We start from the raw sequence: 11,584 nt of genomic DNA, 5'->3' as shown, positions 1-11,584 counted from the left end.
TTTAGAAGTAGAAAATGAAATGTTAGAATTATGATAATTTAAGTGATCATTTTGACATAGGAAGTAGATAAGTTCTTAATAGGCTAAGACAAGTTTTAAGGAACTTGGAATGTTGTATGAATATGCCTTACGTAGGAGGATGAGCCAAGACGCATCAATTAAAGATTTAGAGCCAAGAGTAGTTAGTCCCTACTAACTAGCAAGGTGAGTTATAACTCTCTCTCTCTCTCTCTATGTTGGTATATATGTACATGTATGTATGTTTGTATGCAAGAGTCATGTATCTTAGCATGCCAAATAAAAAGAAAGAATATGATTATATGTACTATAATAAAATGTAAGATTATGCGCTTGTGGTTATACATTTAAGATCATGTATTTGAGCATGTATGTATAACCAAAGTATGTAGATATGTATAAGGAAAAAACAAAGGGTATTATGAGTAATACCTGTAAGAGCAGATAAAGAAAGAATGGGATTATATGTATTGTAATTCTATGTATGAGTAAATGATGAAAAAAGGTATGTGTGGATACCTAAGAGATTGTAGATAGAGACAAAGTATGAGTATATGTAGTATAATCATAAGTGTATGTATGTATGTCTACACATTAATGGTATTGTGTAGAATACCTATATGTTAATAGACATAAATAGTGATTAAGTACTTAATGAGTTAAACACTATATGAGTAATATAAGATCTCTTGATGAGATAAAGTGATAGATTTTCCATACGACAAGTGTCATGTGATGATTCACATGAAAGATTAATAGAAGTGTAGAAAGAAGATTGCTCCGCGAATAAGAATATGGTTCCTTTGTGAACGAGATTATGTTCCATTTAGGGAAAGAGATAATGATTCCTTCAGGAATGTTGATAGATGATTCTTACGGGAATAGAGTTATATGTGGTTAGATAAGATTGAGAAGGGTTCCATGAGTGGAACAAGATAAGAGAGTTCTTGAGAGAACTTAGATGTAATCCGTGAAGGATTAAGAGTAAGGAATCCATGAGTGATTCGAAAGTGAAGATAGAGCATGTATATAGTATGAGATGAACTTGAGAATAAAGTAGACTAAGAAAGAGTATGAGAAAAAAAGTAGATGACATAGAAAGAGATATATGAGATGAGAAAGATGGAGTATAGAGTATAGTATGAGAAAATAGGACAAAATGTAGAGTTAGAAGAAGAGTATGTGAAAGAAAAGAGAAGGATATTAGAGTATGTAAACATAGAAAGAGTAAGAAGAAGAGTAGATAACATGAAAATAGAAAGAACATAACTCACCAGACATTGTTGTCTGATGTTGTAGAGATGTTACATGTTTTGCAAGTTCAGGTAGCACCCGTTGTACGTGAAGAAGATAAGAGCACAAGGACTTAGACTAGGTTGTTATTTTAGTTGTATTTCCTTGTTGTTCTATTACGTAATAGATTTTATTGTAAACCCATGATTAACCCTGGGATGTAAAGTGTTTTAATTTTTATAGAATTCCACACTTGTAAGAAAAACTCTAATAATCCCTAGTTAATTAGATGTAGAAATTCAAGCCATTACAATACTTGAAATTTAGCATCACGTCTCAACATATATTAGTCATGGAATGATGTACCAAAATCTATAATCTAAAATTCGAATATACTCTCTACATAACATACTAATGTGTCATCAAAATTGACTAACACCCTCACATTTTCCTACAACAATATGTTGGTGATTTTAGTTTCATCGGCCATTTAGTGTAATTGGAATTAATACGAGAACCGAATGAAGATTTAAATTATGATATAATACAAGTTAGGAGGTGTTGAGTGCACACTTATATATAAAGGTAGTTTGATCCCAAAAATGATGAAAGGAGGGGGTTAAGGAGGTCATGTATCCTTACATGGTTAATGATCAGGGACCCTTATGGAGTTTAAGGGGAAGAACCTTTGGTGGTGGTCCCACCGACCAATCAGAGGGTGGTGGTCACACCCGGTCCTCTTGTTTCATCAATATAGGGTTTGTTCGAACAAGGGTTTATGAAGCCTCTTCTAATAGACACGATCATCAAAATGTATCTTCCAAAAGCCAAGTTTGTAGCCATTAAACATGTCGAGCTTAACCTTCCCGTGTTTAACCATAACCTTGATATATACATAGTTTACACAATTAAGGTAACTATGTATTCGAATTAAAAAATCAAAGAAAGAAAAAAAAAAGGATAAAATATATACATAGTTTACACAATTAAGGTAACTATGTTACGTTCACAGACAAACTATAAAAATTTATTATTGATCATTAAGATTCCATATATAAAACTATCTCGACAAATAAACCATGTCTAAGTCAATATAAATCACTAACATAGTATAACCACTAATTTGATATTTATATTATTCACAAACACTATTTTTATATAAGACACCAACCATTGATCACCGGCATAAACAACAAAACTATACAACTTAACTCTACTTAACTAAGATGATTAACATGAAACATAAAGTAAACTCTTTACATATAATAATCAAATACATATTTTAATGAGAAAATACAAATTATCAAATACATATTATAATGAAAACCAAATAAATAAAAACAATTTGATGCTAAAGTTGAAAAATATCAATTAAAATGAAAGGGTTATATTATCTAGAGTCAAGGTTAAAATATTATTCTAAAAGAAACCAATTAAACAACTTTGAGTAATTTACAAGTTTTCCTTTCTAAGAAGTATGAATGTATGTGTATATCTTTTAGTATGTATGTATAGTTTTGAGAGTGTTGTTAAAACTGGTACACACAGATTAGGGTTTGTCCATATTCAGTATATGTATTTACTATTTAAACGCAAATAATGGATTTTCAGAATATTGTGTACACAAATAATTAATAGCTTATTTTCAGCTAAATACTTTCAGTAATACATAATTTAAACTAATAAAATCAACAGCACTAATATGTACCCTTTATTTCCAAAATGTGATACCACAAACATGATTTTTTATATTGTTATGGATGTATGGTTATAAAATATAACTGTATATTTCTTTTTTAAACTTATAATATTATGTCTTATTCAGTATAGTATTATATTAACTCATCGTATTTCTATATTATGTATACTAATTTTATGATTTTGGGAACATTTGTTCCAAACATACGTATTTAATTTATATAAGTTTTTCTTAAAAAAAATAGTTGTAATTTTAGGTTTTATTGAGGGAGTGATTTGCAATTTTTTGTAAATAGAGGAAAGAAGTAAATCTTATTATGATATCATATGATTATTCCCACTTCTTTTTAACTGTTTCTAATATTACACTCTACTCCTTTATATATTAAATAGATGCAGTATTTACCCCTCAGGTATAGAAAATGATTATTTTAATGTTTCATATATGGCTATATGCACTTTGCTCCCTTCATGTGAAAGAAGCATTCTTTCGACAATTATAAATTTTTTTATTCTCGACTATCATGAAAATATTATATTTTTCAGTGTTCCTTACAAAACGTTGAGAATGCAATCAACATAATGCATATCCATTTGCATTATTTATGGCAAACAAAATGAAAATAATTCTAATAAAAAAAGGATAAAGAAATAAGATACTCAAACCCAAAAGTTATTATACTAACATTTATATTAGTCACACTCTTTATTTTATTAACCAATTCTAAAAAGATTTAAGAGTTTAGATATAAATCATGTTTGGATTGTTACATGAAAAATAAATTTTAAAAATTAGAAAAACGTTAAAAATATTATTTAAACATGTTTTATTAATATAAAATAAATAGAAAACATCTATAGAGAAGTTGATAGTGTATAAAATAAATATAATATGTGTATGCTTTAGCATCCAAAACAAGACAAAATTTTGGGATTTTGATTTTATTCTAGTTTTTCACAAAAATTTGGAATTATGATTCTATTCTAAGTTTTCACCCAAAACTATTCTTTTTCGTCCCTAAAAACTATGTATGATGTCTGATTTTAGCAAAAAATACGACTGTTGAGGTTTCTCAATTCCAAGGGAAACACTATTACTATTTCTTTATAAAAATATTAACACTATTCTCTCATTATAATCAACATTTTGATTTTTTTTAAATATTTAGAAATAAAATACTTTTTTTTTACAAACATAAACTTAAAAGTTATTTATATCATAGTCTTATCACACATATATAAAATTCATGTGGGTTCATTAATATTTATTGAAGTTGGGGGCCTTTGAAGGGAGAAATAATAGACTATGGTCATGGTACTAGAGGTTGAAGGTAAAACTCCAAGGTTGATTTCTATACATAACTTATTAAATCAAGAAACTTAATAACCAATTATTTAATCCGTATAACCTTGCATGTAATAGGCATCTTGCTCATATATCATGGTTAGTTTTTTATATCATATGATGTCAATTAAGTTAATTTATAATAAAGACCATAGTATTTTAATTCATTTTTTTATTAATAGTATAGAATCAGTCTATTAATAATCTATTAATAATGTAGATATCTTAGTACTAATTAATGACCTAAGCATAGAAAAATATAATAAAATGATAATTATCAAGAGTGGATGAATAATATTGAGGATAGACATAATTCAATGAATACTTTGAAAGAAGAAGTAATCAAGTTGGTGGATTTTAAAGAGATGATGATAGAAATGATGTACAGTATACTAATAGTACTATCAAAAATAAATATTGAGGTCAAGCATACATTTCCAAACTTAACGCAATAGTTAATGTAGGGGTTAAGGTGACGTTTTCAAATGCATACCAAAAATAAGTTAAAATAAATAAAAATACATTTTTTGAACGCTAATTTGACACATCTTATAAAAATAAAAATAAAAATCGGGAGAAAAATGTATCTATATTTAAATTCTACACGTACAATAGTAATCAAATACACCAACTCCAATCGCAATATAATTGTACTGCCTTCGATATTTTAAAATTAAATGATCAACAATTATATAAATTAGTTATTTAATCATTTAAAATTTATACATTAAAATGTAAGTTTCTGGCATAAAAACCACATATAATAAATGTATGAAGCATTGTTTATTACACAAATTTATGCAAAGTATTTCAATTATAATGTCAAAAAAAAACATTCATTAATATTGAGTGATAGTACAAGATGCAACAATAATGGTTTTCGTTGTCTTCAGAATTATTAAGACACTAAAACATTATTTTAATTGTATTTTTAAATAGTTCATAATATTCATATACCATCTCTTACTTTAAACTAAATAAATCTTTAGATTTTTCATAATTTTTAAACTAAGTAGAACTTATTAATTTTTAAGGTACAAATATGTACCATAGTTATAATTAAGGGGGTCAAAAGTGAAATTTCCAGATACAACTAAAAGTAAAAGTAGGGGGTGAAAGTGAAATTTCTATATACTGCAATACATGGTGATGTATTTTAAAGTGCTTCTCAACCCCTGAGTTTTTAAGTGACACCTAACGCAGCCTTCCCCCTCCGGATATATAAAATTTTATCTCTCCGCCACCCACCACCACCACATCGGCCACCACCACCACCACCACATCGGCCACCACCACGTCCACTCATCACAACCGACATATCACACATCTGAAGAGAATCTGAATTTACAGACAAGCATAAAGTGTGGATCTCTAATTGCTACAGGAACTGAAAAGACAAAATTCTTCAATCGAGCTTCATCAATCGACTTCTATCTGTTTATTGTTTTCGTTTCTAACTTTCATTTTCTCTCTCCGAGAACTACATTGCTACTGGTAAGTCTATTATCATCGATGTTTGCGATCTCTGTTTAGTTCTCAAGTTATTAATCGGTTTTCGCTTTGCGCTTTTCTCGAGACTAAATGTTTTCCTATCTGTCCTTGATCTAATCGAGTTCTAGATTGATAAGGTTATTTGCGTTGATACTTTTTTTTAAAGTTTAATTCCAAATTTGTTTCTTTTTATCTACTTTCAATCTAGTATACTGTTTATCGGCGATTCGGTGTTCCTTCAACTTTACTGATCTTCAATTAGATATGAATTTTGACTATTTCTGATAAGAGTAACAATCTGAAATCATTTTACATTACATTGTTAGGTCATCTTTGTTACTAAAAAATTCTCACTGAAAATTGATTCCTTATTGGCTTTTTTCATTTTTTCTTTTTCAATTAGCCTATGAATTGACAGATTACGTATATGAACTGGAGGAATCTGTAACCAACCGGTGTACTCTTCATCATGGAGTATTTTAATTAATTAGTAATTTAGTATGGTTAGCTTTGATTTTTTCCTAAATGATGTCGGTGTTTGTTTTTTTTTGGTTTTTCTTTTATATTTTTATTCGCCGAGATAATTCTCCAGATTTGGTGATGCATGCTATTCTTGTTGATTGGGATTCCTTTCATTTTAGTCTATCCTTCTTCAACTTTAGATTGTCACTTTTCATCTTAGCCTTTCTTTTTTTTTTTTTCCTTTTCTTCTCCTGAATGTCAATTCTGAACATTTGTTTTCTAGGGCTGTTGGTGTTGGGTCTTAATCTGCATTCTCTTTCCCTACCCCTCCCTCATCGCAAATTAATATTATTTAAAATGAAAAATCGATAACCTTTTAACTGTTACCATGGTTTCTGAATGCCCTGCATGAGCAGAAAAGTACAGTGAGGAATCAATTTCATCTTCCTGGTTCTTGTGCAGGGTCAGAAACTCAGAAACTCTTTTACTTTTTTTACTTCCTCCAGGTTTGTTTTCAATAACCTTTGTTGCATTAAAGACAATTTGATTATTTCTTTATAAGAAACATGTTACATAAGTCTTAATCTGCAAGTAAACTTATGGTTGAATAATTAAGAAGCAATTAAGTTCATATTTTATCTTTTATATTATTGTAACTTGATTTTTTTTTTTAATTCTTTTGTACACATGTAACAGTAGACCATGGATCGCCGGAGTTGGCCATGGAAGAAAAAGTCATCTGATAAAGCTGTTGTTGTATCAGAATCTGTTGGTGTCCCTTCTTCAGCTGCCTCACAAAGTGACAAGGTTTCTTCATTCACTAACATTTTAATAACTCTTTTTATAAAATCTCTTTATTTATATTATCCTCATCACATTTCAGGTGAAACAAGATAGCTACAAAAAGCCAAACTATGTCCAAATTTCTGTGGAGTCATATTCCCATTTAACTGGATTGGAGGATCAAGTAAAATCATATGAAGATCAAATGAAATCATACGAAGATCAAGTGAAATCATACGATGAACAAGTGAAACGATACGAAGATCAACAACTAGTATATGAAGATCAAATAAAAAATTTAGAAGATGAAGTCAAGGAATTGAATGAGCAGCTTTCTGAAGCCCATTCAGAAATGACAACAAAGGAGAATCTTGTCAAACAACATGCAAAAGTTGCTGAAGAAGCTGTCTGTGGTATGTTCATGTTTTCATTTTATCACAATATGACATAAAACTTATTCATTCTAAGAGAAAAGCAATTACCTTTTGTATAAAGAAAATCTTATTATCTTGCTATCATCTATTAAAAAAATGTAACTTTCTTACTATTATGGGTAAAGAAAGTTACAAAAAAACTAAAGTAAGTTGCTATTTTTTCTAAAAAGTAAATTTTTATAGGTTGGGAAAAGGCAGAAGCAGAAGCAGCAACCCTAAAAAACCATCTAGAATCAGTAACTTTACTAAAACTTACTGCTGAAGATCGAGCCTCACATTTAGATGGAGCTTTAAAGGAATGCATGAGACAAATAAGAAACCTGAAAGAAGAACACGAACAAATCATCCACGATGTTGTTCTTGCGAAAACAAAACAATGGGACAAATTAAAACTCGAATTCGATACAAAAATCTCAAATCTTGATCAAGAACTGATGCGATCAGCTGCTGACAATGCTGCAATTTCAAGATCTTTACAAGAACGCTCAAACATGTTGATCAAAATGAGTGAAGAAAAATCCGAAAAGGAAGCAGAAATCGAAAGGTTAAAATCCGATATCGAATCATGCGAAAGAGAAATCAATTCTTTGAAATACGAATTACATATTGTTGCTAAAGAGTTGGAGATTCGAAATGAGGAAAAAAACATGAGTGTTAGGTCTGCTGACGTGGCAAATAAACAGCATTTAGAAGGTGTGAGAAAGATAGCTAAATTAGAAGCCGAGTGTCAACGCCTACGTGGACTTGTGAGAAAGAAATTACCGGGTCCCGCTGCTTTAGCTCAAATGAAACTTGAAGTTGATAGTTTAGGGAGAGATTATGGTGAGTCACGAGTCAAACGGTCTCCAGTCAAACCCCCGAGCCCACATAGTCCACATAGTCAACATAGTCAACATAGTCAAAGCTTTTCTTCTTTGCCCGATTTTACCCTTGATAGTTTACAAAATTACAAAAAAGAAAACGAAATGTTAACAGAGAGAATACTAGGAATGGAAGAGGAAACAAAGATGTTGAAAGAAGCTTTAGCTAAAAGAAACACTGAGCTACAAGCTTCTAGAAACATTTGTGCTAAAACAGTTAGTAAGCTTCAGAGTCTTGAAAGTCAAGTCAAAGGGTATTCTGGTCAAATTCAAAACGCAAGTAACGCGCCTAGTGTGGCTTCCTTTTCTGAAGAGGGTAATGATGATGAAGTTAGTGTCACAGGTTCTTGGGCTACAGCTTTGATTTCTGAGTTGACTCATAATAAAAAAGATAATAATAATAATAAGATTCCTGAAAGTCCTCAAAGATCTGAAAATGCAAACAATTTGGAGCTCATGGATGATTTCTTGGAGATGGAAAAGTTAGCTACCGACTCAGTGAGTAAAGAAACCCCGGAGACCGAAGAATTAAATCCAAAGGGTATAAACGTAATTTCACACGATGATCAAGAATTGGGTGATGCGATTTCTGGGATTTACAATTTTGTAATGACTGTGGAAAAGGAAGCGAAATCTGTGGTGGGAATTGAAGAGAATGGGTTTGTGCAAAAGGTTGAGGGGTTTTCGGTCATTTACAAGGAGATTGAGGACAAAAAAGTAAATTTGCAAGATTTTGTTGTTTCTCTTTCTGGTGTTCTTGGTAAAGCTGGTGAGCTTCGTTTTACTTTTGTGAATGATGCTGAAACAAGTAGTCCAGATTGCATTGACAAAATTGCGTTACCTGAAAATAAAGTTGACTATTCAAATTCAACTCAATTTTCAGATTCCACTTCTGACCCTGACATACCCCATGAAAATGAAAACTCTGTACCTACCTCTGAAACAACAGTACCCTCATGGAAATGTTCATTTGAGGAGTTTGAAGAGTTGAAGTTGGAAAAAGAGAAGATTTTTATGGATCTTGAAAAATGTAATGAGAATCTTGAAAATACAAAGCTACAGTTGAGTGAAACTGAGTTGAGTTTGAGTGAAGTGAAATCTCAGTTGACCAATGCTCAAAAGTCAAACGGGTTGTTTGAGACTCAGCTTAAGTGTATGGCTGAATCTTATAATTCACTTGAAGTTCGTGCAAATGAGTTGCAAAATCGGGTGAATGTTCTAGAAGAAAAGATTACAGTGTTGGATAATGAGCTGGAAGAAGAGAAGAAGAATCATAAGGAGACTGAGGAAAAGTGCAAAGATCTTCTAGAACAATTGCAAAGGTAAATAAACATATTTTCTAAATTCTAATTTATTTATATACAAGTTTAAATTTTTAATCATTATACTAACATTTAATTTATGTTTTAGGATTGAAACCGAAACCACCCCACCTCCGGTTGCTGAGACGGATGGTAAAAGTAACCAGGTAAAATCTGTAATCTTTGTTTTGGTCCAAGGGCAAAATCGTCATTTAAAAATTAAATATAACAAGCCAGGGACTAAAGTTGAAACAAAGCGAAACAACAAGGATGAGTTATGTAACAAAATCTGAAATTGGACTGAACCTGCAAGTTTCAGTTTCACTATACCACTGTTTGTGTAGTCAAGTAGAGTAATTTACCAAACTGGTCCCTGTGCTTTCTGATTTTTACTGTGTTTAGTCTAAAGTTGAAAACTTTTAAATTTCTGGTCCTTATTTTAAAGTTTTGTATCGATTTTGGTTCCTGGAAACTTTGAAGGACCAAAATCGATTCATAACCTTGAAATAAGGACCAAATTTGATATGAAACCTTGAAATTAGGGACCAAAATTGATATGAAACCTTAAAGTAAGGGCCAAAAGTGAAAAAGGTTTCAGCATTGGACTAAACATGATAGAAACCACAAAGTACAGGGACCTTTGTTTTCAAAAGAGAATCTTTTCCAAATGTGGTCCTTATTTTAAGGTTTCATAAAGATTTTGGTCCCCGGAACCTTGAAAAATGACCAAAATTAAAACCTTTTTTCACTTTTGGTCCTTATTTCAAGGTACATTATCGATTTAGTCCCTGAAACTTTGAAATAAGTACCAAATCCAATATAAAATGTCAAAACAATGACTAAACCAAAATCGATACAAAATTACAAAACCTCAAAATAAGCACCGAAACTGAAAAAGGATATTCAATATCGGATCAAACACGTTAATAACCAGAAAGTACAAGGACCATTTACGTAATTTCCTCTAAAAAAAAGTATTTTCAGGAGAGAGAATTAGCAGCTGCTGCAGAGAAATTAGCAGAGTGTCAAGAAACAATATTCCTCCTAGGAAAACAGTTAAAAGGCATGAGACCTCCAACAACCGAATTCATGGGGTCTCCAATAAGGGAAACAAGTCAAAAAAGTCAAACTTTTACAGAAGAAGATGAAGAAGATGATGATGAAGTAACAACAACTAGCAATGGAATGAACAATAACAATAATAATAATAATAATTTAGTTCATCATATGGGAAATGAGTCTCCATCTCCAGCTCATTTAGATCCTTGGGATTCTGAAGGAAACAATCTTTTAAAATCACCAATAACTTCAAGAACCTCAAAACATCGCCCAACTAAATCCGGATCATCTTCTTCATCATCATCAAATCCCACACCTGAAAAGAACAACAATGGACGTGGATTTAGCAGGTTCTTTTCTACAAAAGCAAAGTGAAAAACTTGTGTAGATACTACTACTACTACTACTATGGAGATTTTGGGATTGTTGTGAGGTAAATTTTTATTTTTTTGTATGTGGGTCTTGATCTTGATCTCTATTTCTCTCTCTCTCATGAAAGTAGTGTATGGATTGTTATATTGTTATATTTTTATATTTTTTTGTTGGTTTGTTTTCAGTGGAGATGATGATGACATAAGTTTTTGATGAAATATGTTTTTAACTTTTGAAGAAACAACTGTTGTTTTAAGTTAAACGAAACAGAGTGATGATAATGGTTGGATTTGCATGGTTTTGAATTGGTTTGATTGTTTTTAGATATGGGGTTTTGTGATATGGTAATTGTACAAGTTTGTAAAGGAAAAAACGTAGGCTTAATGTTGAAATGATTGTATTGCTTGTTTGCAAGTTTAATATGCTTTCACTTTCTACTACTATCTTTTAATTTGTTAAATTAAAATTTCAAAAATTATCTTGATATCTATAGTTGTATATTTGTATATTGATTTGTTTTAACAAAAA

At 30.7% G+C, this 11,584-nt stretch overlaps 1 protein-coding gene across 5 annotated transcripts; it reads left to right on the top strand.

Moving 5' to 3' along the window:
* Positions 1 to 5,459: 5,459 nt before the first annotated feature.
* Positions 5,460 to 11,383, top strand: LOC145133719 (filament-like plant protein 4). 5 transcript variants are annotated; one of them, XR_013718699.1, is made up of 7 exons: positions 5,460 to 5,788; positions 6,944 to 7,054; positions 7,131 to 7,443; positions 7,648 to 9,646; positions 9,735 to 9,792; positions 10,610 to 11,117; positions 11,242 to 11,383. XR_013718699.1 is itself a non-coding variant. In XM_079068677.1 (7 exons), the coding sequence occupies exons 3-7, from the start codon at positions 6,950 to 6,952 to the stop codon at positions 11,057 to 11,059; spliced, it is 2,925 nt and encodes a 974-aa protein (XP_078924803.1). In that variant the 5' UTR covers positions 5,460 to 5,788; positions 6,710 to 6,753; positions 6,944 to 6,949; the 3' UTR covers positions 11,060 to 11,383. The 5 variants fall into 5 exon arrangements, 4 of the variants coding, with proteins under 4 accessions (XP_078924803.1, XP_078924802.1, XP_078924805.1 ...); XM_079068677.1 differs by adding an exon at positions 6,710 to 6,753 and having other exon boundaries at positions 10,610 to 11,383; XM_079068676.1 differs by adding an exon at positions 6,664 to 6,753 and having other exon boundaries at positions 10,610 to 11,383.
* Positions 11,384 to 11,584: the final 201 nt, after the last annotated feature.

The sequence above is a fragment of the Lactuca virosa genome, chromosome 8 (assembly GCF_052849685.1).
Source record: "Lactuca virosa cultivar CGN04683 chromosome 8, Lactuca_virosa_CGN04683_v6, whole genome shotgun sequence".
NCBI lineage: Eukaryota > Viridiplantae > Streptophyta > Magnoliopsida > Asterales > Asteraceae > Lactuca > Lactuca virosa.
This window is presented reverse-complemented; position numbering and strand designations above follow the sequence as displayed.